This window comes from Phascolarctos cinereus, unplaced genomic scaffold (genome assembly GCF_003287225.1).
Source record: "Phascolarctos cinereus isolate Bilbo 61053 unplaced genomic scaffold, phaCin_HiC Scaffold_726;HRSCAF=1367, whole genome shotgun sequence".
Taxonomy (NCBI): Eukaryota; Metazoa; Chordata; class Mammalia; order Diprotodontia; family Phascolarctidae; genus Phascolarctos; species Phascolarctos cinereus.
The window spans coordinates 411016926-411044763 of NW_027556098.1; the positions used below are offsets into that span (position 1 = coordinate 411016926).

Consider the following 27838-nt stretch of genomic DNA (forward strand, 5'->3'; position numbering starts at 1 on the left):
TATTTTTCCAATGTCCCCAAATCTTGTTATGTTTGCCTTCGTAAATCCCTCTCCTAAAGCCCAACCCTGTACTGCTCCCCATGACCTCAAACCTGGTCTGCTTCTACTTGGTCTTCCTGACTCAGTCTCCTCCCACTGCAGTCCATCCTCCATTCAGCTGTCAAATCGGTCTTCTAAAGTCACAGATCTGACCCTGTAACCGCCCAACCCCCAACCCCCACCCCCTTGGGGCAAATTCCAATGGTTCCTTTTTTGTCTCTAGGGTCAAATAGAAAGCCATCTCCTTGTCACCTAGCACCCTTTGTAAGCATGCTCCTTCCTACTTTTTCATTCTTCTTATGCTTCTTCCTATTGAAGAAAAAAATATTAATATGACCCTGTACTCTATTTTAGGTTCAGAAACTAGCTTGGTGGCACAGTGGACAGAGCACTGGACCTGGAATCAGGAAGATCTGAGTTCAAATCCAACCTCAGACACTTACCGTTGTGTGACCCTGGTCCAGTCACTTAAATTCTATATTTTTCTCAAAGTGGGGATAATAATAGTATTTACAGGGTTATTGTGAGGATCAAATGAGACATTTGTAAAAAGCACTTCATACTGCACCTGGCACATAGTAAGAATTATTAAGTGCTCGTTCCACTATTCCTTTATTTATCATGAATCTGTATTTAAGCCATTTCTGGCTTGGAGAGAGAGACTACCAGACAGGCATAACCCCCATGCATTGGACATGATTCTCTCTGTCTCAAAGTTCCAGGTAACATTTGTAGAAATCTTGAACAGGAAAAAGCTACCTTAAAATACAATCTGGGTTAATATCCAAGAATAGTTAATTAACAAAGTTGCCTGGACACTCCTTCTTCCCCAAAATTAACAAAGCGGGATCTTTCCTTTCCTTGGTTCTTAATCTGTTCTTAGTGGAGAATGATGGTTCTCAGGCTTCACCAGGACAACAATAATGTGAACAGTAAAAGACTTAAATTTGGTTATCACCTTTGATTCATTCCCACAATGAAAGGTCTTCCCCTACCTCCTTTTGCCCTGACCCAGCTTTCCAAGGGCGCTTTACCAGGGACTTTAGAAAGGGCTTTAGAGAAAAACATTTCTTAATAGTTTTAGTTTTATTGTAAATGAAGTTTTAAATATGTTTCTACATGTCTCTCCATGCCCCCTAGGATGCAGTTTCACTTCCATCTCCAGACTGTTCTTGTGCCTCAGTTAACATTTTTGCTCACCTTTTCCTCTTAGCTTCCCTGGCTGCCTTCAGGACTCAGCTCCTCCACCTTCTGTAAGAGCTTTTTCTGGTATATACTCCCATATGTGGTTAGGGCCTTCCCTCTGAGATCACCTTCCAGGTATTCTATATATATCATATATATATATATATGTATGTGTATACATATATATGTGCGTGCATGTGTATATATATATGTAATTAATATATCATATTGAGGGCAGCCAGGTGGCACAGTGGATAGAGTGCTGAGCTTGGAATCAGGAAGCTTCATCTTCCTGAGTTCAAATCTGGCCTTAGACACTTATTAACCATGTGACTCTGAGCAAGTCACTTTACCTCATTTGCCTCAGTTTCCTCATCTGTAAAAGGAGCTGGAGGAGGAAATGACAAACCACTCCAGTATCTTTGCCAAGAAAACCCCAAAAGGGGTCATGGAGAATTAGACATGCCTGAAAATTTCCGTATTGTCTCCCTCATTAGAATGTGAGCTTCTTAAGAGTTTAATCCAATTAAAAAACATTATCTTAATAATAGTAAGCACTTATGCCTACCATGTGCCAGGCACTGTGCCAGGAATATAAAGAAAGGCCAAACAGTCCCTCCCCCCATGGAGCTTTCATTCTAATGGGGGCCAACAGCTTCATACAAATGAGATATCTCCAGGGTAAGGGAAAAGGAAGGGGAAGGAACAAGCACTTATATAGTGTCTACTATGTGCTGGGCACTGGCCTAAGTGTTTTTTTTGTAATATCATCTCATTTTATCCGAGTAATAACCCTGGGAGGTGGGTGCTGTTATTCTTTCCATTTTACAGTTGAGGAAACTGAGATAAGTAGAGGTTAAGTGCTTTGCTCAGAATCACACAGTTAGTAATTGTCTGAGATTGGATTTGAACTGAAGTCTTCCTGACTCCAGACTTAGCCGCTATGGATAAAATTGGGTAATCTCAGGAGAAAATGGAGATAATCTCAGGAAAGGCACTAATATTAGTGGGGATCCAGAAAGACTTCTTGCGGAAGGCAGGATCTGATGTTAGACCCTGGGAAGCCTGGGAAATCAGGTGGCAAAGACAAGCAGGAAGCACATTCCAATTCTGGGCAGTAAGGATCCTTAGGTTTCTGAAAGTAAGGTGTAAGAAGTCTGGGAAGGTAGGAAGGGGCTGGGCTCTGAAGGACTTTAAAAGTCAAACAGAATTTACACTTGATCCTGGAGGTCATAGGGAGCATTTCACTAGTGAGCCTGTTCACTAGTCAGGATGGCATGGCTGGACTGGTGCTTTAGAGAGATCACTTTGACGGCTGAGTGGAGGACGGACTGAGTCAGGGAGGGAGGACAACCAGCAGGCTAGTGCCCCCATCCAGGTGGGAATGAATGGAGCAAAGGCGTGCCTGGCACAGAGTGAAAAGCTTCATTAACGCTTCTTGATTGGCGACCTGCCCACTCTAATCCATGGTCCACCCAGATACCCGAGTGATTGTCCTCAAGTACTGGTCAATTCATATAATATTGCTCATGAAGCTTCATTGACTCCCACTTATTTATAAGATAAGATATAAGTATGCCTCTGTTTGGCATGTAAAGTCTTTTATAATTGGACTCTTTGACAGGTGGGCAATGTTATTGGCCTTCCTGGGTTCTTTTGGATCTCTTAGTTCATTTAGAGACTTACAACTCAAGAATAGAGATTATAATCTCCCTGAATCAAATGAGATTATATTTACAAAGAGCTTAGCACGGTGCCTGGTGTGTAGTAGACATTTACTAAATGCTTATTCCCTTCCTTTCCCTTCTGTGCCCTGGTCAGACCTTATCTGGATTATTGTATTCAGGTCAGGGTGCCATGGTTCAGGAAGGACATTTACACGCTAGATAGAGTCCAGAATACAGCACCTGAGTGGTCTGAAGGGCCAGATAGATGAGGATTTAGTTGGAGTAATTTAGAATGTTTAGATGAAAAAAAGAAGTATATGGGAGGGGTGGGAAAGCATCATGGCTGTGTAATTTGAAGGCCCATGGAAGACAGATTAGACCTGGTCTGTTTTTCACCAGTCAGCTTACCTAGGAACTATGAGCAAAAGAACTTTAGAGATCAGCTGAGGCTTGAAGTCTGGGAAAGCTTGCTAACAAGGAAATTGGCAAAAAGCAGAGTGTGTCACCTGTGGAAGTCCTATGTTCCTCCTTATTGGAAGGACACCTTTGGGCAGAAGCTGTGTGGTCACAGGTCCTTTAGCCTATAGAGGGGCTTCCTTGTTGGCATCCAGTTTGGTATCCAAGATGGTGTCCAAGTTCCCAACTCTCCCAGTTTTTTGGTTTTTGCACTTCTGGGACTCAGAGTGCAAGTGGAGGGTGATGAAAGACGGTTTCTTGAATGGAGTCCTTGAAAGATGAGAAGCTGAGGGAGAGAAGAGTTGAGAGAATGGGGGAAGAGACACTGTAGGAATCATAGGTCTTCATGCCAAACGGAAAACTAGAGATCTAGTGCAGTCCTTTCGTTGGAATGGAGGGGGGCCAGAGGACCAGACAGGAAAAGGGATTTAGCTAAGGTCAAAGATCTCAGATTCTCAGAAATCAAATCTCAACGTGGGGAGATGGGAGGACAGAGGAACTCTAAGGAATGGAGTGAGGAGAGCTCCTGTATGCTGTGGGGAGTCCAGGGAGGTTTGGTGGAAGATGAATGAATGACAGGCAGACTTCATACCCTCTCATCTAAGTGGAAGTGACTAACAGAAGTTCTCTGATTCTAAGATGTCTCTCTCTCCACTCCCAACTTCAACAAACTAACAAACAAACTAGGGCTCCCTCCTTTCCTCTTTCCACACACAGAGCCTGCCCTGTCTTTCTGGTATTGCCAGACACTTGGATTTCCCACCTCTTCATCCTCTCCAGGAGTCTCTACAGATATGAGGGGACTAGTTTTATCCCAGAGGAGGCTCTCAGCCTCACTCTCCTGGAGCAAGAAGTGCTACATCAACCCCAGAGGGTTCAGTGGGGACTGCTGGGGGAATGGGGTAACTCTCATCTGTTGTCTTGAGTCCTCATTCTGGTATAGCCCCCACCCATGATCAGCTACCAGTGATTAGCACCCCAGTTCCCTTTAACTCCTTACTGTTAGTTAGCTTTCACAAAGGAATATTTATATTGGAGATATAGCAAGAATAGAAATACCAAAATTCTCCCCATATATATGTATGTGTGTATACACACACACTCATATGTATTTGTATATGTGTATGTGTATATACACACTGGCTCAGACTCAACACAGTTTCTATATAGCACTGTCCCACCAAGCTCTGATCCAAATTCAGGCATTCCTGGTGGATGAACCCGTCTCAGCTGCTGTTGGAGCCAAGTCCTGAAGGTTGCTTCTCACTCCTCAAAGTCCCAAATCAAGACCAGCTGGCTGCAAACATCGGCATAGCCTCCACTCCTTGACTTCACTTTCCTGACTTCAAAATCCACAAGGTTCATATAAAATGAAAGAACAAATACCCAGACCAAGAACCGAACCTCACAGTCATGGGCCACATGTTGGTTTCATATGGGGTAGACCCATGTTCTTCTCTCAGCCGAATGATGACAAGCAGGAAGAAGTCAGGGAAGAGAAGGGACCAGTTAGGTTGGATTGGTGCCTTTTCATTCATTTCCAGTTTGAGCTATATAGGATGCAGAATGGCCCCTCTTCATAACATGTTTAGCAGACCCGACCAGTTATAAAATATTAACTCACATATTAAAGTCTCCCAAAGGTGCATTTTCATTACCCTTCAACATGACATTCTAGTAGCAGACTCCCCAGCCTCTTCCAGGTAAAGAATTGTATCAGCCAAGCAAACCACACCTGCCAGCAACAGTTGAACTCCTTGGCTGGTTCCCCATTATACTCCTTTTGGGGAAAATCCTGTAACTACAGGATCTAGACAAAGTGAAAATACATTGTTTTTGGGGTGGGCATTCACAAGGTAGGTGATCAGGAAGAATCTCTTGAAAGAGATGGCATTTGAGCTGACATTTGAAAGGAGTTGCAGGTTCCAAGAAATTCAGATGAAGAGAGATCATTCCAGGCATAAAATAAGACATTATGAAGTAAGATTTATAGGAATCTTGAACAAGCCAAATCTCACAAAATGAAAACAAACAAACAAACCACTGATTCAGGTTAACATTCTATTGCATCTAACAGAAGAGTTTTCATTTCTTTTTTTAAATCCACTCAGTTCCTCTTTTTGCCCTTTCTTTTTAGGGGTACTGTACAGCTGGCCACAGGTGATCTTAAAGGGATCTTCTCCCTCACATCCCTTCAGCACAAGGGGAGAAAGAATAGGGAAGGGGAAGGAAAGGGAATGAGCCTTCAATGAGTGTTTACTATGTGCCAAGCACTGTGCTAAATGCTTTACGAATATCTCATTGGATCTATCAATGCTTATTCCTCTTATACTATTTTATATTATTTCATAGCTCTAATCCATCCAGCACCAATCAAGGGACCCTCACCATTTTCCTTGTTTCTTATCGCCTCAATTATTTCAAGGATAGAGAACTTATATCTGGCCTGGAGAGAGGAGAGAAAGACGTTGTTTCACAATGGATAGTGAAATACATTCGAGAGTTTCTGTTTCAGATCATTCCAAAGACTTTAGACCAGGGGAGTTTTAAAATACCTTCTCAATAATAGGTTTCCCAAAAGAGTTTTGGAATACTGTATTTCTAGAAGGGAGAGCTGGGGCTTTGTCTGTTTGCACTGCAAGGAGGAGGGTGGGACATGGAATGGCTGGGGAAGAAGGCTACTGTGACTGTCTGATGATGTCCCTGAGGAATGGTCATCTCAGTAGTGCTCAGCCTGGAACAATCAGACAGAATTAGATGATGAATGGTGGCTAATTTTCAGTGTGTTTGCTTATACCCCAGAAACTGACAAATGGTACGAACTGGGGCTCGGTGTATTGTTTTGTTGATTATCTAGAAAGTATTAATGATGCTGATAAAACTTGTGTTCATCGCCACACTTTATTTTTGGAAGTACCAGTTGTTCAAAGCTTACCAGCACAGCCTGGCTTCATGTAGGGAGCTTTAGGTGACAAATAGATGAGACACCATTTCATCCTAAAGGGAATGAAGCTTCTTAGACAGGGGGATGAAACCGATCAAATGAATTGAAATTTATTTTTTAAGTTATAGTTGAAATAAATTGGTCTTAGAAACATCACTTTATCAGCCAGGTGGAGGAAGAATTGAAGAGGGAAGGGACTGGATGGTGGGAAAGCCATTGGAGAAGTTATTGCAATAGTCCAGGTAAGAGGTGATAAGGGTTTGAATGAAGGGGATTTTCATGAGAATGGAGAAAAGGAGAAAGGTAGGAGAGGTATTGAGGAGGTAAAGGACATAAGACTTAGCAACTGATTATATATAAAATGAAAGAGGGAGGGAAGGAGCTAAAACTTACACTGAGGTTGGAAGGAAACCTATGTGACCGGAGGGATGGTGGTGCCTTCAAGTTAGGAGGAGGTTGTGGGTTTAGATCATGAGCTTTGTCTTCAATGTGTTGGGTTTTTGATGCCCAGAGGACATTTACTTCAAAACATCCAATTGGCAATTGGTAATTTGGCACTGGACCTCAGGACAAAGACCGGGGCTGGATATGGTGATCTTCTCAGAGATGATAAATGAAGCCACGACAGCTAATTAGAATGAAGAAAGAGAAAAAAGAAAGAAGATGACTTTGGACAATTCCTTGAAGGAAAATCACAATTGGTAGGTGATACATAGATATGAGGGATAAAAGGATACTGAGAAGCAATGGACACACAGGTAGTAGAAACAACAGAGGAGGGCAGTGTTGTCAAAACTGAACAAGAATGATGGGTAGAACAGAAGAGGGCAATCAGAATTGGTCAAAGATAAAAAAAAGTCCCAGCAGAACGAGGCCTGGGAAGAGGCTTTTGGATTTTGAAAAACAATTGATCTTTGGTGATCTAAAGAAAGCAGTTTCAATTGTGTTGGGTATGAAGCCAAATTGCAAGATACTGAGAAGTAAGGGATAGGTGAAAAACTGGAGGCAATGAGTATGGACAGTTTTTTTCCCAAAAGAATTTGGCAAGAAAAAGGAGGAGAGATGAAAGATTGTGAGGCCACCCTTAATGTGGTGGTAAGGTCAAGTTTTGGAGAATGTGAGGTCAAGTTTTGGAGAATATGAGAGATCAGGGCATATCTGCAGGGAGAGAGCCAGTGGATAGAGGGTGAGTTGAACCTTGCTGACATGTGTCCTCTTTCCTGTTCCTCAACCTCTCCTTCATTCTCTCCTTTCTTAAACATTTCTGTTAAATCATTCCCCATCATCAATGTTTCCTTCCTGGGTTCTAGGTGCATTAAAGTCCCTCTCCCCTTCCCCCATCCTAACCTTCCTAAGCAGGGCACTCATGAAACCCCTCAATGCCAGTGATTCAGGGATCTCCTCTCTGTGAACCCCAGCACCTCCATCCTGGAGCCACAGTTGGATAAAGTTCTTTTCCCTAGAAGATGTTCTGGTGAAGCTTGGGCATCCTGGATCTCTGGACTCAGGCAGAAAGGGGTAGGAGAAGAAGGGAGTGAAGGAGATTATCTCCCATGATCTCTGAGTCTCTTGACCCAGATTCCCAGAGGGAGCAAATGCCATCTTGAGAATCTGGACAATCTACCATCAACAAGAGTCAATGGAACAAGGAGAAGGGCCCTGAAAGAGGACCTCAGCTGCTGCAGAGAAGGCAGCTTCATCAAAGAAAGAAATAGGGGAACTAGGGCTTTGCACTTTGCTCAGGAATTAATCTGATCAGTGAAAGTTCACTCCTCCTGAAAGAGATAGCTGAGAGGTTAAACAATCAGTCAATAAACATTTATTAAGCACCTTTGGTGAGCTAGGCTCTGTGTCAAACATTAGGGGATGCAAGGAAAGGAAAGGCAGTCCCTGCTCTCAAGGGGCTCACAGTCTAATGCGGAGAGCACATACGTAAGCAACAATGTATAAACAAGACATATATGAGATGAATCAGAAATTTATCTTAACAGCGTCTTCTCAAGCTCCCTCTGGGTACAGGGCTGCACTGAAAAAAGAGAAAAGGTAGAAACCATCCTTTAGCCCCTTTTCTTTCTCTTTCAGGAGGGAGCAAGGCTGTCCTTTGAGCACAGCTAACAGTTCCTGGCCATGGCAGAAAGAGGTACAGACCCAGAATCTCCCAGCTGAACCTGACCTCAGAAGCATCTAGTCCAACCCATCCCTACCCCAGAATGCCCTCCACTATGTTTCCATGTGGTTGTCATGCAGCCTTGGTGTGAAGACCTCCAGTTAGAGAGAGTCTCTCCCTCTTGGCACTGCCCCAGGCACTTTGGCACGGTCCAAATCGTGAGGAAGTTTTCCTTGCAAAGAGAGGAAATCTGCATCCTACTCTTTCTCCAAAGGGCCTCTTTCTGATAAAGCCCCACTCCCAAGACTAATTGCAGACAAGATAAGAGAGAGGTTGGGGATGCGAAGCTCCATTAGGTAATCACTCAGTCAGTATATAAGTCTTTATGTGTTTTTTACCTGCACAGCCCCATGCTAAGAGCTGGGATTACAGAGAAAGGAAAAAAGAAAGCAGGGAGGAAAAATAAGCATTTCTATAGAGGTTACTATATGCCAGGCACTGTGCTAAGTGCTTTTAATAAATATCTCATTTGACCCCCATTTTACAGTTGAGGAAACTGAGGTAGACAGAGGTTGAGTGACTTGCCCAGGATAGCTAGTAAGTATCTGTGGTGGCATTTGAATTCAGCTCTTCCTGCCTCCAGACCTAGCACTCCATCCACTCCCACCAGCTGCCTCTGGTGAGCTATCCCAGGCCTGACGGAGAATACATTCTCATGGAGAAGACAATTTGTAAATATCTAGGCCAGGTTCTTAACCCCACCTTGACTATTTAATTAGATCCAGACCGTGTAGATCTCTGAGAGCATGGACCCTCCCACCGTGGCCTCTTAGCTGCTGTGAACCAGATTCGGGGGAAGAGAATGTGAACCTGGGTGTCTGGGGGAGGAGTTGGGGCTGGGAACCCTCAGGGTGGAAATTTAGAGGCAATTTGAGCCTGAAGACTAGCTTCCCAAACCCAAAAGGCAACAGCCCAGGAGAGAACTGAGGGTCAGAGGCACAAGAATCCCAGTGGAGAAGCCAGGAAGTCCTGACCATGATGGTGAGTCCCCTTCAGGGAGAAGTGACATTCCATTCTTGAGTTTATTTGCTTTGAGTCCAAGGATGGTGAGGTGTGAGCTCCTGGAGGGCAGGTTCTCTGCTGTTCCTAGATCTGCAGAAAATAGATCCTCAATCCTTGAGTGAGGAATTGACTTGAAAGAATTGGCAATAGGAACTCTGAACACCCGCTCCTAGTGAGGGCTGGAGGAACCAGGAGGCACCCAGGCTCTGAGACTTCTACAGGATCCCCAAGTCCTGAGGGCTCTCTCCCCATCTGGCTTGTCAGGGGTCATCATCTCCCATAGGACATTGCTCTTGCCTCAATGGCACCCTTTACCTAGGAACCTGGAAATCACAAAGTGTTGACAAAAGGAGACAAGAGGAGATCTGGGGAAGGATGTTCAACAGGAACATTCAGTGAGGACCCCTCATTACCATAGCATTAACTGCATGCATCTTTGCCTGAGTCCCCCAGTCAAGCCTCAGAGAGAAGCTGGAGCTTCTCCTGATTTCTTGTACTTAGGCAACCAGGAATGCCTTCCTTACTTCCTTGAGTCAGTCTGAGCCAAGGACAGTTTTAATACCTTTTAAGGAAAAGAATTAGTGTAGTCTACATGGGAGAGGGAATAGAGTAGAAGGGGACCCTGGTAGATATTTCTCCCATAGCATCCTCCCTAGCCTGTTTTCTATTTCCCTTACCTTGGCTACTGGTCCAAACCTGCTTTCTCCTCTGCACCCCACCTCCAACACCCTCAGTGGAGGACCTCACCTCACACTTCTCCCCCCAAATTGAGGTTCTTTGCCAAGAGTTCCTTCTCCTATCTTTTGTTCATCTCCCACTCCCTTGATTTCATCTCCTAGGATCTCTCCCTGACCTCCAGTCTCAGAAGAATTAGGTCTCCTTGACCTTTTACGAGCAACTTTCATGTGTTGCCCTCAGATTGACCTTTCTACCATTGCCACTCCTGAATCTTACAAACAAGCCCATGCTTCCCTCATCCTTTAAACAAACAAAAACCATCTCACTTGATGCTACCATCCCACTGCTTATCACCTTATATGTCTCCTTCCCTTATCAGTTGAATTCCTTGAATATGCCTCTATACTTGGAGTCTCTACTTCCTTTCCTCACTCTTCTGAAGCCCCTGAAATTTGTCTTCTATTCTTATGGCTCAAGTGAAGCTCATTTCAGTTGCTGGTAACTTTGTTGGTAACTTTCCAATGTGACCAATTATCTCTTAACTGCCAAATCTAATGGTCTTTCCTCAGTCTTCATTCTTTTCTCATGTCTCTGCAGCATTTGCCATAGTTGACTTTTATCTCTTCATAGATATAATTTCCCTGGGACCCAAGAAATGAATGTTGTTCTCCTGCTACTTGTCTCTTCACTTCTTCTCAGTCTTTTATATGATCTTAATTGATGTTACTACAACCAACCCACATTATCCCATAGGGTTCTACCCTGGACCATCTCTTTTCTCCCTGTACTCTCCCTTTTGGAACTCCATTAGGCAGCCTATCAAAAACATTGCTGTATTCCTTGCTGCTCCAGAATGGTTCTCCCTATTTTATCACCCAAGTCATAGGGATGTTCCTTCTGGAAGAACCCACAGAGACAGAATGATTCATGGGAAATATTCTGTTTCATATATCTTTGGGGGCAGTATTTTCATATTCTTTTTGTATATTACCCACAGATCCATAAATTGATTGGTGAAAACAGTTATAGGCTAGAGCAGATGTCTCTTTTATATGTATATACACATTTATTCAACATCAGAAGATTCACATTGGAAAGAAGCCTTATAAATGTAAGGAATGTGGGAAAACATTCATTTAGAGCTCAAATCTTGCTTGGCATCAGGCAATATGCTATCAACATATATATGTCTCTGTGTGTATGTGTGTGTTGTGTATATATATATATATATATATATATATATACACACACACATCTATATGTATATACATATGTATGTAAAGAGGAGGGTAACAAAGACCTACCTACCCCAAGACTGGTGTAGGGGAATTGCTTTGTACGTAGAAAGTACCACATAAGTATTTATTTATTTTTTTTTACTGTGGGAAAGACACAACTCTGCACATCTCACTCAGTTCCTCATGTATAAAATGGATATAAAATGCAAAAGTACCTTCATCATAGGGTTGTAATGATCAAATAATGGTAAAAAATGGGAAAACCTTAAAGACCCATAAACCTGTCCCATATATTTATTATAATGAATTAGGATCAATAGGTCAAACCTGCAAAGAAGCATATTAAAAGATTCTGGTCTAATAATGTGATTTTGCTCATGAGAAAACTTAAGCCAAGAAAAAGCAAGTGATTTACCCAAGGTGATATGCCCAAAGTAGGAAATAATGGGTCTGAGATTTGAATCCAGACCTTCTGATTCAAAATCCAAGTGACTTTCTTTTACACAATGCTGCCCTTAGTCTTGAGGTGATGAAGACCTGGGTACTGTTGCCAGATGATTTTCCTCATCCTTAGTCTTCTTTGGATATTTCCTCTTCTCATCTTTTGTGCTTTAACTATTTTCTTACCTCCTATTAATCAAAGGCCAAGGTACTTATCTTATTCTAATCTGCTGTTCTGAATATTCCAGTCTTCTTCAGTGGTTTATCTTCACCCTCTATGCTCAGTGTATGCATAGGGAATCCCCATCTCAAGTCTTTAGTTCTTTCCTGACTATTTCTCCAAATTTTTGACCATTTTCTCCACAGACATCAAGATAAATATGAGATTGCTTAACATCATGTGCTTCCTTTCTGTCAGCAATATCTACAGTTGTATGCATCAACTCATCACCCAGTTTCCTTTCTCCAAGCTCAGAGAAATGGGAACATTCACATTTTATATTAATTTTTTTTTTCCAGATATTGAGTTGAGGAATGAGACCACAAAGGCAACTCCAAAAGAAAACATTACAGGAGAAGAATCATCCCATGGGGTAAAAGTAGAAAGACTCATATGGGCTGATCTTTGCTATTCTACTTTTAGGGAAATTGGGAAAAGTGAGAGACAGAAAAAAAGGCAGCAGATAAAGCTGGGAAGTAATGTGAGAAAAATGACTAAAGCTCAGCAGATTCATACTGGAGACAACTGTCATAAATATAGTGAATGTGGTAAAGCCTTCAGTCAACACTCAAACCTTACAGAACATAAGAAGATCCCTACTGGAGAGAAGCCTTTTAAATGTAAGGAATGTGAGAGAGCATTCACTTGCATCTCAAGACTTAATCGACATCGGAAGATTCATACCGGAGAGAAGCCTTATAAATGTAATGAATGTGGGAAAACCTTCATTCAGAGCTCAAATCTTATTCGACACCAGATGGTTCATACTGGAGAGAAGCTTTTTAAATGTAATAAATGTGGAAAAGCATTCACCCGCAATTCAAGACTTATTCGACATCAAAAGATTCATGTGGAAGAGAAGCCTTACATATGTGATGAGTGTGGGAAAGCTTTCATTCAGAGCTCAAATCTTACTCGACATCAAAAGATTCATACTGGAGAGAAGCCTTATAAATGTAGTGAATGCGGGAAAATATTCACTCGCAAGTCAAGACTTATTAGACATCAGAAGATTCATACTGGGGAGAAGCCTTACAAATGTAATGAATGTGGGAAAACATTCATTCAGAGCTCAAATCTTATTCGACATCAGGTGATTCATACTGGAGAGAAGCCTTATACATGTAACGAATGTGGGAAAGCCTTCATTCAGAGCTCAAAGCTTGTTAGGCATAAGATGGTTCATACTCGAGAAAAGCATTATAAGTGGAACAAATGTGGGAAAGCCTTCATTCAGAGCTCAAACCGAGTTATGCATCAGATGATTCATATCACAGAGACGTCTTATAAATGTGGTGAATTTGGGAAAACCTTCAGTCAATGCTCAAAACTTACAGAACATAAGAAGATCCCTACTGGAGAGAAACTTTTTAAATGTAATGAATGTGAGAGAGCATTTACTTGCATCTCAAGACTTAATCGACATCAAAAGATTCATACTGGAGAGAAGCCTTATAAATGTAATGAATGTGGGAAAACCTTCAATCAGAGTTCTAATCTTATTCGACACCAGATGATTCATACTGGAGAGAAGCTTTATAAATGTAACGAATGTGGGAAAGCCTTCACTCGCAAGTCAAGACTTATTCGACATCAGAAGAATCACACTGGAGAGAAACCTTACAAATGTGATGAGTGTGGGAAAACTTTCATTCAGAGTTCAAATCTTATTCGACATCAGATGATTCATATTGGAGAAAAGCCTTATAAATGTAACGAATGTGGGAAAGCCTTCATTCGAAAGTCTCACATGATCCTACATCAGAGGACACATATTAGAGAAAAGCCTTATAAATGTAATGAATGTGGGAAAGCGTTCATTCAAAGCTCAGACCTTGATAAGCACCAGAAAATTCATACTGGAGAGACACCTTATAAATGTAATGAATGTGGGAAACCTTTCTTCACAAACTCTTCCCTGGTTCGGCACCAGCGGATTCACACTGGAGAGAAGTCTTAGAAATGCAATCAGTGTGGCAAAGTGTTCTATAACTCCTCACATGTTATCTAATAATATCCTTTCAGAAAGGAATAAATGTGGGGAAACATTCTTTCAGAGGTAAAGTCTTATTCTATAGCAGAGGATTCATATTGGAGAGTATAGTTACCAAATTCCCAACAGTTATTAATTTTAGGGATTTCAGAATGAGAAATCTGAATACTGGGGAATTCATGGAATCATAAGTTATTTGGTATTTTCCATAACATTTCATGTTTTAAAATAATGAATGATCATAGTAATAAAGTGAATCATTTTTCTTTGATATGGTTATACTAAAAGTTTCAGATTTTTTTTCCTATAAAAACCTGATATAATAAATTGCATAGGTAATTACTATTATGAACCAATATATTGGGACCATGATTTAAAATATCTGGCTATGAGTTTACTGATTTTATTTATCTTTCTTGAAATACATTCAACATTCTTCATTCTCTTTATTCATCATTATGAATCTTAAAACTGCTTCATAAATTAGAAATGTTAAGTTTAATATTTATGAAAGATCTCTGGCTTGTAGAAAATATTAAAAACCTAGATAATATCAGTGAACATTATTGGATAATATTGGGATAATGTAACATTCAGATCGTCTACCCCAGATGTGTGTCATATGTCAAAATTCCCAATGTAAGGACTTACTTTCACTTCCAAAAGTGATTTCTTGGAACACCACTCACAAGAGTTGCATAAAATATAATATAGATAGAAAGTTATTCATTTTTATTTTTCTATTCAAGAGTGACTTACTATTAGCATCAGACAGGGCCATAGACACACATTTTCATACGGCAAGAGTTACGAGCAAGACTGAGTCATTAGATCATGAAAGCTTCTCTCCTGCATACGTGCTTCTGTTCTACTTCCCAGAAATTTCTACATTAACATTCAGTCATTGGGTTCCTCAGCACTAGGTACCTTCATGTTATTCTTGAAGGAGAATCACAATACCTCTCCCCCCACTTTCTGAAGTGATTTTTCATGGGATTCTGAAAAAAAAAAGATATACAAATTTCATCAGAAATGCCTGGAAGGAATTCCTGCATGGAAATACTATTGGAGATAAGGAACTGGAAAAAGATTCACTCAGAACACAAGATTTGACAGCAAAAGATTCATAAGAGAGAGTTTTATAAATATATTATATTTGGGAAAAGATTTCAGTCTCAGCTCATAACTGTAAAGATTCATATAGAGATGTTTTATAAATAAAATGAATGTGGGAAAGTATCTGGTCAAGACTTAGTACTTATAAAGCACTGGAGAATAAAACTTTATTGGAAAACAGCCACATTCATTCATTTGTGTGTTGTCTATGGCTGCATTTGCTGTAACATGACAGAATTGAGTAGTTGTGACAGACTGTATATGGCATTCCCATTACTTCCCACTGTTGCTCAGTGCACCAGAAATCTCAGTGACAGTTATAACTTGACAGTATTTTGAGTGTCATGGATATCACCATACTATGAGGTTTTTTTTTTTATTGCTAGTGCATACTTATCATGTCAAAACAAGAAAAGAAGAAAAGAGAAAAGTTTTATTGTAATTTTTTGAGCTTGGGACCAAGATAGAAATTTTTCTGTACAAAAAGAACCTCCCTCAACTACTATTATAAAACACTGGATGGCTTTGGGAAATAGCTTTTACCTCAGACTTGATAATGTTTTCAGCCTAAAATTGCAAGGCAAAACAGTGCTTACATGTGAAACATGCTGTGATAAAGTCAGTTCAATGATATTGTTTGAATCTCAAATGATGTCAAGCTTCTTTTTATACTTTCCATGCTATCAGAAGTTAAAGTAAGGAGCAAGGTCTTTATTCCCACACAAATTTGCAGTGGATATATTTTTTTTGAGCTCAAACTATGGTTCTAGCAGTATTTTTCAGATCTTAAAGCAAGTGCAAAAAACAATTTCTTATTTCAAAATCCATTTAACTGGACAATTGAGCTTCTACCTGCCCTTCAATTAGAAGTGATTAATCTGCAAAAAAAATGGTATGATGACAGGCATATATCAAGAGAAGAATCTAAAAGAATTCAATAAAGGCCTTCCAAGCAGTGTATATGTTCAATTAAAGTCATGTGCTCGTGGGTTGATAGTGGTATTTGGTAAAAACCTATCTGTGTGAAAGAACATTTTTAAAGATGAAATTCCATAAGTCTCATGACAGATAAGCATTAACAGATAAAAATGTGAAATTGATTTCGATGACAGGGAATACTATCTTTGAACCCCTATTAAGCAAAATGTTATACTGAAAAAAATAAAAGAATTAAATTCTCATTAGTGGGCCTACAAAAAAAATGTACCTATTGTTACATTTTGAATTTCATCAATAAAAATTTGTGGAAATTTTTTTCTGTCTTGTTATATAAATACATACATAATATCCTTGATTTCACCTTTTGCTTCACAAAGTATCTAGCCCTTGACAGAAAGTGTTTGCCAAACCCTGTTATAGAGAATTTGTAGAAGTATGAAAAATGTCAATAAGCTTTCTCAGACAATTCAAATCTTAACCTCACAGGATTAATAGTGAGAAAGCCAAGCCCTGTCTAATTAAGGTCACATGATTCTAGAACTGAAAGAGACCATGATCGTTCAACCTCACATTATAGAAAAGAAAACAGGATGAGAGAGGTTAATTGACTTTTCCAGGTCACAGTTAGCAAATATGTGAGGCAGGATTTGAATTCAGGCCTTAATGATTCCAACCCCAGTGTGCTATACACTGTACTAACTAGCTGTTCAGAGATTTATGTTTGCATTAAATGTGTTTCCTGTAATTAACAATGATTTTTTAAAATGCTTTTTGAGCCATTCTGTAACTATTCATTGAGTGTTAGAATTCAAATCGTTCATATTTATTGATTTAATTTATGCATTTGAATTGGCTTCTGATATTTTCTTCTTTGTTGTGGCACTTGGAGAAAGTGAAATCAATTTTCCATGTAATCCAAAATTTTCATCTGATAAAAATATTTTATCATTCCGTCTTTCTCATTGCCTGAAAACCCAAGACTCTCTTGTTTATCCTCACTCTGACTTTCCTTTCTTCCACCATCTTTCTTATGTACTAGCTATACTCTTCTCAGTCATTACTTATTGGAAAAGTTCTGTTCTTTTCTTGAATCACTTGTCCCACCTTGTCCTTGGTCAATCACACTCCAATTAAACTGTTCTGGTTCTTCTATGTACTCAGTGTTGCATCTCCACCCAGCTTGTATTTGGTACTCCCCAAAATGCCATCACTTCCTACTTTTTCAGCTTGTTCATTTCCCATGACCTTCTCTACACCACTTGAGCTACACACAGAGATGGTCACACCTTTGATCTTGTGTATTCCACTTTTATGTTTCTGAACTCTGAAATTCCTTTATCTGATCCCAGTCTGTTGTCATTCCACCTCTCCCTCTGCCTTACAATCCCCAACCCTTTCCTTGATGCTCACTGCCAATTCCTCCACCCCTGAACTCTTTCTCAGACCATCACCCCTGCACTGCCGCACTCTCCTCAATTTCTCATCTTGACTCCTTGGTGAGTCAGCTCAACTCAACAATGTCCTCTTCTCTCAAGTCTCTTGCTTCTTTATTATATTGCTGATCTAGCCCTGCTAAGCTTCATCCTTAGATTAGTCCCAACATCTGCTATGTTCATGCCTATTCATGTACAGCTGAATGAAACTGGAGCATATCATCAAACTGCTGACTGGGTCCCACAGCACCTTTTCCAAACCTTTTCTTCCTTGTTCAAGCCTCCAGTGGCTCTCCCTACCCCCTATCCTCCCAGCAAAGAATCTTGCCTCATATTTCATTTTCTAAAATTGAGTCCATTTGCCAAGAGCTTTCCCTTATCATCCCTCTTCTTTATGTCACTTCACTCTCTGATGCCAATTTTCCTCTTTCATCCCTCACACAAGGAATTCACCCTTCTCCTTGCCAAGGCTAGCTCCTTGTATGCACAATTGATCCCATTTCATCCTGTCTTCTACAGAAGATTGCCCCTTCCATCATCTCTACTATCATTAATCTTTGGGGGCAATCAGTGGATTCTTGTAATCGGCACTTCGTTTTCCGTGCTAAGAAATTCTGGGCGATTTTCTTGGATTACTTCTGACATCACGGCATGCAGGATTATTTATCTCGTGATGTTCTTCTGGAAAACCTATAAAGCTTTTCCCACTTTAAATATTTTAATTTTCTTTCAATTATATGAAAAAAACATTTTAACATTTGTTTTTTTAAAAAGTCAAGTTCCTAATTCTTCCCTCCTTCTCTTCCCTTCCCCCTCCTTGAGAGTTTAAGTAACTTGACATAGGTTAGGTATGTTTTTCATATTTTTCATATTAGTTATGTTGTGAAAGAAAACACATAACAAAAACAAACCAAAAAAAATAAAGTTTGAAAAAGTATGCTTCAATCTGCATTCAGGCTCCATCAGTTCTTTCTCTGGAGGCAGATAGCATTTTTCATCATGAGTCTTTCACAATTGTCTTGGATCATTGTATTGCTGAGAATAGCCAAAGCATTCACAGTTGATGACCGTACAATATTGCTGTTACTGTGTACAGTGTTCTCCTTCTGCTCACTCCATTTTGCATCAGTTCATGTAAGTCTTTCCCAGTTTTTCTGAAATCATCCTGCCCCTCATTTCTTATAGCACAGTAATTTTCCAACAGAATCATATACCACAACTTGTTCAGTCATTCCCTAATCAATGGGCATCTCCTCAACTTCCAATTCTTTGCCACCACAAAAAGAGCTGCTATAAGTATTTTTGTACATGTGGGTCCTTTTTAAAAAAAAAATCTCTTTGGGATACAGTCCTGGTAGTGATATTGTTGGGGCAAAGGGTATGCAGAGTTTTGCACCCGGGTGTGCCTTTTGGGCATAGTTCCAGATTGCTCTCTGGAATGAAACCTGCAATTTTAAGTTGTCTCTACTCATTGTGTCTAAAAGATAATTAGGTTTTACTTGTGTGAAAATCATGTTTTCTTTCAATGTTACTGCTTTTTGCTTCTCCCTTTTTTAAAAAAAATTTCCTTCATTTCTTTCTATTTTCATTCCCATTCATTTATCTTCTCTTTAGCTTCTTTGGTGAGATTTGCCATCATGGAATGAATTCTAATCTGTGTGTGTATACATGTGTGTATGTGTGTGCATGCGTGTGTGCATGTGTATGTGAATGTATGTGTGCTCATGTGCGTGTGTGTGTGTGTGTGCGCGCGCGCGTGCACGCCAGCAGGCTCTTAGAAGTTAAATACAGCCAGTAGCGCTGACTTTTCCACTGGCCTCCAGGCATTCTGTCAACCAGCTTTCCATACATGCTTACTGTGTGTCAGGTATTCTACTAGTCACTGGGGATACCAAGAAGCACAAAAGTTAACCCTGCCCTCACACTGGGGAGACACTGTAGAAATCATTCTCATACATACAAGATTGAGGGAGACTAGAAGAAAGGCAATGTGAAAGGGGAAGGCATCAGGAGCTAGAAGAACCATGAAAGGCTTCCTGCAGAAGGTAGGATTGGAACTGAAGAAATAAGGGAGATTTTGAGGTGAGAAAGGTGAATAATTTCCAGATTGAGATATTATTATTTCTAGCTTCAGTGAGAGAAGGTTGAAGGAAAAAGAATGAGATGAAAAGGGGCAAGGAGTAAGGAGGCCAGGAGTGATCCCCAGGAGAGGGGAGATGACAAGGCAAGGTAAATAAGAAATGGTGAAGGGAACCAGCTGGCAGGTAAAGAAAGTATAAGAGTGCATAGAAAAGAGGGAGAAAGAGGGAGGAATGGAAGTGGGGAGAGAGAAACAGAGCCGGAACAGAGCCAGTGACATAGAGAAATTAATTGAGGGAGAAGGGAGGGAAGGAGGGAGTGTGGGAGGGGAAAGGGCATCAATACAGCCGCTCCAATATAAGCATGTGGACCTCCAAGAGCCCAGTGATTTATCCCAGTGACAGCAGGGCATACACTATGGGTCCACTCTGTCCCTAGGAACCACTGGTCTGGTTACCCCAAAGATGGTTGCTTACAATTTTGAGGAAGAACTCCCTTGTTAGAGAGATGTTTTTTCCTCAAGCATTCCCTGCTCTAGCTAGGATTGGGACCATACTGGAACAGCTGGCACCTATCTGGGTCCTGAGCCACCTCCAGGCCTTGGGGCGGGTGGTAGAGAGCATGAGCCCCCCAGGTAGTTTCCAGCTCTTTACCAAACACCCTAGCATCATAGCCCACCTCAGCATCATCAACTTCCTAACCTCTCTGGCCACCCCACAAAAGGTCACAGAGGACATTCTCACTCCACAAGACTCCAGTAGCTCCTCCAATCCGTCCTCATGACAAGGTTGGACCCAGCACCTTAGCTTTGCACAGACTCCAGATCCATGGGCTGCCATGCTTCCTGAGCTCACTAGTGCTCTCACTTCCATCTGCCTCAACTTCCCCCACTGTACTTCTGCCCCAGCATACACAAAATCCCAGCTCCCACCGTACTGGAAGATGGCTTACTCTTCTTCATTGGTCCTCTTGCCAAGCCAATAGGAGTCAAGTGCCAAAGACCGGGTGAGGAAAGTGAGAGGCTAGTACATTCAAGTGCCCTCAACTCCAAATTCCCACTGGCACTCTGTGTCCCTGGAGGTCAAGCTTCTAATGCTCTTTTGTCCTGCTTCTTAAAAGTACTTTGATTTGAACAAACCAATAACTTCATTGGTTTCTTCTAAATCAATTAATTTTTTCTTCATTTTGATAGATGTATTTGTTTATTTTTCCATTAAACAAATGTATTTATTGTTATAAATAAATAAAATTCTACAAATAACATATTAAATGATTTATTAATTATAAATATAAGTATAAATAAATTTATAATGTAAAATTTATAAAATATAAGTATGATTTTATATAATTTAAATATAAATTTAATAAAACTTAAATTTAATATAATTTAAATATTTATAAAATAAATTTATTTTTATAATAATTTTTTCTTATTTTTGTCACTGAAATAAAATCTGCCCCGTTTATTATCCCCTCCCCCATTGAACAGAAAAAAAAGAAAAAACCCAAACCCTTCCCAAAGTGAAAACCAAGCTATCATCACAAATCTGCACAGACCAGAATGAATGCATTCCTTGTGTTCCCTTTGCATTTTAAGTTCATTGTGTTTCTGTCAGGAGGTGAATGTGAATCTCCTTTAATCCTTTGGATTCCTGGTTTTTTATAGCATTGCTGCATCAGCTTTTCAAGTTATTTTTCTATGTCATGTTTGTTTTTGTTCAAATATTTTTCAGTCATGTCTGACTCTTCATGATCCCATTTGGGGTTTTCTTGGCAAAGATACTAGAGTGGTTTGCCATTTCCTTCTCCAGCTCATTTTACAGATGAGGAAACTGAGGCAAATAGGGTTAAGTGACTTGCCCAGTCACATAGCTTGTAAGTGTCTGAGGCTGGATTGAACTCATGTCTCCCCAACTCCAGGCCTGGAGTTCTTTCAGCTGCACCTCCTAGCAGCCCTCTCTATCCACATACGTGATAATATATTTGGATGCTTTGTTATGTAAATGTCTCCAGTAAATTGTATCTTGCCTCCATCACAAAGAAGTCAGAGGTTAATTAGAGAATGATGCAAATGTAAGAGTAGGCAGAGAGCACAACCTTTGCCAACACAATGGGAATTTTTTTTTTTGTAATTGGGAGCTCAGAAGGAATGTGACTTTACTCAGAACTTTTCATCTAAAAGAAATTCCCTAAAATCCAACAGAACCCAGAAGCCTTTCTATTGTTCCGCAGGCTAGTTATTGCAAGAGCACGTTGAACATATAACATAAGCTATGGACGTGGTGATTTATAGTTAAAAATAGTAGTAAGGGGCAGATTTCACCTCCATCCTAGGATAATTTCCTCATAATTACAGCTGTACCAAAGGGCAGAAAGGCAGCCTAAAGAGAAAGAAACTCTCATTTACTGGAGGTCTAAATTTTTTTCAGAGGAAGGAGGTAATTGGGGTTAAGTGACTTATCCAGGGTCATATAACTAATAAATATCTGAGAACAGATTTGAACTCAGGTCTATCCTGACTCCAGGGCCTGTGCTTTATCCACTATGCCACTGGAGGTCTTTAAACAAAGTCTGGATGGGGATGTCATTGGAGGCCTGTGGGGGGGAGGGTATCAGAGAGAACATTCTTGGGCAGGGATGGGTTGCACTGGATTCCTCTGTGGTTCTGTCCAGGTCAGATATTCCTCTTTCTGCCACGGCCATTGGACCATTAGCTGTGCTTAAAGAACAGTTAGTATCCTCTTGGAAGAGAAACAAACATGCCTCCCCTCTTGCCACCTTCTTGGTATAGTCATGTGCTCAAAAGAGGCCAAGAAGTCTCACCTGAAACTGTCCACTGTCTCTGTAGAGGTGTATCACATTCAAATTCTACCAGACATTTAAAGAACAATTAATTCCAATACTACATAAACTATTTGGAAAAATAGGCAAAGAAGGAGTCCTACCAAATTCTTTTTATGATACAAATATGGTGCTGATACCTAAACCAGGAAGAGCCAAAACAGAGAAAGAAAATTATAGACCAATTTCCCTAGTGAATATTGATGCAAAAAATTTAAATAAAATATTAGCAAAGATATTACAGCAATTTATCAGGAGGATAATATGCTATGATCAGGTGGGATTTATACCAGCAATGCAGGGCTGGTTCAATATTAGGAAAACAATCAGCATAATTCACCATGTTAATAACAAAATTAACAAATCATATGATTATCTCAATAGATACAGAAAAAGCTTTTGACAAAATACAGCACCCATTCCTATGAAAAACACTAGAGAGTGTAGGAGAGGTAGCACATTCCAGGTTAAGTTCTGAACAAGGTGGGAATTCTTAGGGGCCCTCATTATTTAGGCCTGTAGTAGTCCTTGATAAAGTGTTCTCTGCGAGGTGGGAATTCCACGATTTTTCAGCATCCCTTTTGCTCCCACTTACTTTCATTGATGGTGAAGCTTCCTCAAAATACTGTTTGCCTCTTTGGGGAACTTGAGGATTTCTATAGGCTTCAAGGCATGAGAGATGACGACACTGGATTCTTCTCCACACTTTCCTCTCCTACCTGCTTTCCTCTTTGATCCAGAACTTCAGGCAATCGTTAAGTTCTAGAAGTGTCCAGTCTTTTCTATAACCATTGTTGGGAGACAACAACTTTATCCTGAGGTCTGCTGGTAAATATTTAATAACCAGCTCTGCCCCTGCACCACCACTCCCCAAAACGGACCCATGACACTTTTAAGCTTAATCTGCATTGTTAGCATTTATCATCAGTAAACCGAGCCCTTATTTGTAATTTCTAAGCGCTCACAATGAAAATTTAAGAATCAGCTCTCTCTCCAGTCATTTTGAGCTGTCTCAAACATACCACTAGTTTTATCCCTCTGTGGCTACAGGAGGCAGGTACTGGAGGTCAGAGGGAGGAGTAGATCCCTGAATCACTGGAATTGGGTAAGATTTCCTAAGGGCCCTTCTTGAGAAATATAGATGAACTTCTAGAGATCTACAAGGAGGCAAATCATAGGGAAATATTTGATTGAAATATTTGAGAAGAATATAGCAGATTTGTGAAGCAGGAAAGGGGTTACAGATGTCCCAAAGCTTTGGCTCAATTCCTCCTTATACTTTGACTTCCAGGTTGCCTTCAAATGCTCCCTGAACTCATACATTATCCCAGATCCTTACATTTTACTCCTCTTCCTTTCAATAAGCTATTCAATCCAAAAACATTAGGTGCCTACCATGTGCCAGGCACTGTGCTAAGCATTGGGAATACAATTAATAAAAGAATGACAGTCCCTGCTCTCAAGGAGCTTACAATCTAAAGTGGGGAGTGGGGGACCCAACACATGAAAGGAGGCAGGAAAGTAGGAGAAAGGAGGGAGACACCAGAGGGTGCCTGGCATGGGAGCATCTTGCTCCATGGAGCTGAAACCAGGCATGGCAGCAGGTACAAAGGAGAGTCAGCTAATGTCATTAAATGTCCCTTTGTTTTTATAGACAGACTCTCATTTTTAAAAAAATCAGCATATAATATCTTGACCTTTGTGTCCGGCTGTCTCCCAGAGCTCCATCCTAGGTCCTCTCTCTTTGTTTTCCATCTTGTTTCTCCTGAAAAAGTACCCTCACACAGGTCCTTCTATCATTTCTATGTTGATGGCTCCCAGTTTTCTATATGATCAATCCTTCCACCTCTCCTTTGCTCTAGTCCAACAACTCCAATATCATTCGTACTTTTCATACTTTAAGCATCTCAAACTTAACATATCCATTATGTTCCCCTGTAAACTTTACCTTTCCCCTTTGTGCCAACTTTTCTACTTCTGGTCAGGGCTCCCCCATTCTTCCAGGGACACAGGTGCCCAGCATCGGTATGTTCCTCTACTGTTCCCTCTCCTTCATCCACCATGTCCAACCAGTTGCCAAGTCTTATCCTCTGTCCTTCCTTAGAATCTTTCATGTACATTCTCTTATCTCTTCTGACAAGACAACTCTAGTTTAGCATCTCATCGCTTCTTACTTGGACTATTACAGTAGCCTCTCTTTGGTCTTTCAGGCTGGCTCTTCCCAAATCCATCCTTCTTACAGCATCCAAATCAAAGTCATGATAACTATTATGCCAGGTCCCAATTTCTCCAGCACTTTAAGGTTTACAAATCATTTTTCTCATGGGATCCCTTTGAAGGACACAGTTCCGTGCACATAGTAGGAACTTAATAAATGTTTATTGACTCACCATGCCACTTTTCTTCTCCTCATAATCATGTGGCTCAAGTTTGGTATTAGAAGCCATCACATGCTACTTCTGACTTAACAGTCCAAACTGATTCCACATTACTTTATCCCCACATACTATGGCCTCCTTGTTTCCCATCCATAGTATTTCATATGGAATGCTCTACCTCCTCAGATCCAATTCTTCAAGACTCAGCTCAAGAGCCATTTCTTCAAGGCACCTTTGCTGATTCAACAAGTTGTCATATAGTGCCTTAAGGTTTTAAAAGACATATAAGACATGTATGTATGTATGCGTGTGTATGTATATGTGTGTATGGATGGATGTATACACACACGCACACATATATTGTCATTGGATCTTCACAACAGTGTTGGAAAGTTTAGCATTGAGAATTAGAAGCTAATGACTCCATAAGACAACAACAACAAATTTTTCAAGTCAAAAGGCTGAAAAACTTGAGAAAATATAAGGTATGTCATAGAAAATACAAATGACCTGGAAAAAAGATTGAGGAGAGAAATTTAAGAATCATTGGATTACCTGAAATCATTATTTAAAAAATAGCCTAGATATTATACTTCAAGAAATCACAAAAGAAAATTGCTCAGGTGTCTTAGTACTAAGAGAAAAGGTAGAAATAGAAAGAATCCACTGGTTATCTCCTGCTAGAAACTCGAAAATAAAAGCTCCTGGGAATGTTACACGCAAGACCTAGAGCTCTCAGGGCAAAGAAAAAAATGCTGCAAGCAGCCAGAAAGAAAGAAAACTCAAGTACCAAGGAGCCGAAGTCAGCATCAGGAAAGATTACCAGCTGCCTATCTAAACAAGAGGAGAGTACACCACGATATTTAAGAAGGCAAAATACACAGGCTTACAATAAAGAATAATTTACCTGCAAAAATTGAGTATAATTCTATAGGGGGGAAACAAATCTTTAATGAAGTACAGGACTTCCAATCATTGTAGAAAAAAAGACCAGAATTGCGGAGGTAATTTGATATATAAACATGTGAGTCAAGAGAAGCATAAAAAAATTAAACATGAGCAATTAATCACCATAAGTGCTAAAGCAAGGATGAACTGTTTACATTCTTGTAAGGAGAGACAATACGTGAATCTCCTCAGAACTCTGTCCTCATCAGTGGTCCTAGAGGAAGTCTAATTTGATTGAGGGCCCTGAGTGGTGGAAATGCTTTGATGATCTTAAAATAAGATTAGAAAGGGAAGGGGAGAGGAATGCACAGCAGGGTGGGGAAGGTAAAGGGAGGAGAATGGTGAAAATTATTTCACATGATTGTAGTGCTGAAGTATAAGACTAAAAAACAGGATGAGGTAACTGGGGGGTGGGGAGTGAGTGACCTTTGAACCTCTCATCTGAACTGGAGGAAAGAAAAAAACACATTCACACAAATACACACATACTTAGGTGCAGAAGTATATGTCACCCAACAGGGAAACAGGAGGGAACACAAAATGAGGCAATAAGAGATTAAGTGATTATTGTTCAATCATGTCCAATTTTCTTGGCAAAGTCACTGGTGTGGTTTGCCATTTCCAAGCTGGAGAATGAGGAAATTGAGGCAAACAGGTTAAGTGACTTGCCCAGGGTCACACAGCTAGGAAGTGTCTGAGGCTGGATTTGAACTCAGGAAGATGAGTTTTCAGCACTCTAACCATTGTCCCACCTAGCTATCTTTCTCCTAATAAATCAGGAACCTTCCATCTCTTGCAGTGCATGTCCCTTAAGTGAATGCAGCAAGGGGCCACGCTAGAAAACTTCTATCTGCATGGCACCTTCTGCTGCTCCTGATCCCCCTGATATGGAGAACTCTAATGCAAAGAGGAGAAACCTTTCGTTTGACCTCAGTCCTTCTATCTCCTGCTGTACCTGTCCCTTGAGGGAAGAGGAAGAGGAAAGCTGGTGGGGAGCAAGAACTTCTTCTACTGTGGTGCTTTGATTTCTGTCTCTTGCTGCTGTTTCCTGCCTAGCCTCCATTCTTTGGAGGAAAGAGGAGTAGTGAAACAGGAACTCCCATCTGACAGAATACCCTCCGCCTCCTGCTTCACTTATCCCCAGATTCCTTTGGGAAGTGCAATAGTGCCTTCCACTCAATGACTATTCTCACTCTCCATCATACCTACATATCTTTGTGATTCTGAACCCCTGAACGAGACCTCATTGCCCACCCCCCCACTGGATTTCTTATTCCCAAACCTCTCAACCCTCTCATCCCAAAGTTCCAAACAAATGCCACCCTCTTCTACTGTGCCCTCTGGACTGATTTTCCAGAGGCAACAAATATCCCATCATCTGAAATCTTTTTCTCTCTCACTCCTTCCATCTTCTAGCTCTTAACAGAAATCTAGGTCCCCTAATGACGCAGCCTCCATAGCCACCCTTTTCAATACTGGCTGCACCTTTACTCACTCTTTTCAGTTCACTGATGAAGATAGGAGATTCTGTTCTGGAACAGAATCTATTATGCTTTGGCCAAAGCAAGGGAAAAAAAGGAAAGATTAGTGATCGTTATCTCAGAAAAAGCAATTGCAAAAATAGACTAATTAAAATAAATAAACAGGGAAACTACATTTTTCTGAAAGGAAGCATAGATGATGAATTAATATCAATACTAAACATATATGTACCAAATGGCATAGCATCTAAATTCATAAAGGAAAAATTAAATGAGTTATGGGGGAAAATAGACAATAAAGCTATAATAGTGGGGAGTAGGGGATCTAAATTTATCTTCCAGAGGCCTAGTTAAATCTAAACAAAAAGAAATAAAAAGAAATCAGGGACTTAAACAAAATTTCAGAAATGTTACGCATGATAGACCTCTGGAAGATGTTGAAAGGGAATAGATTAGAGTATATCTATTTCTCAACTCTGCATGGTACCTTCACAAAAAAAATTGATCATTAATAAGGGCACATAGGCTTCACAAACAAATGTAGAAAAGTCGAAATGTTAAACATATCTTTTGTGGAGCATGATGCAGGCAAA

The 27838-nt window shown here is 40.4% G+C and overlaps 1 protein-coding gene across 1 annotated transcript in view; it reads left to right on the top strand.

The window, feature by feature from the left end:
* The window catches only part of LOC110202402 (uncharacterized), a 54732-nt gene that overhangs the window by 9297 nt on the left and 17597 nt on the right, over nt 1-27838 (top strand). Inside the window, 1 exon segment of the mRNA XM_078145845.1 lies at nt 12337-14018. Within this exon segment, the coding sequence (XP_078001971.1) occupies nt 12337-14018 (1682 nt within the window).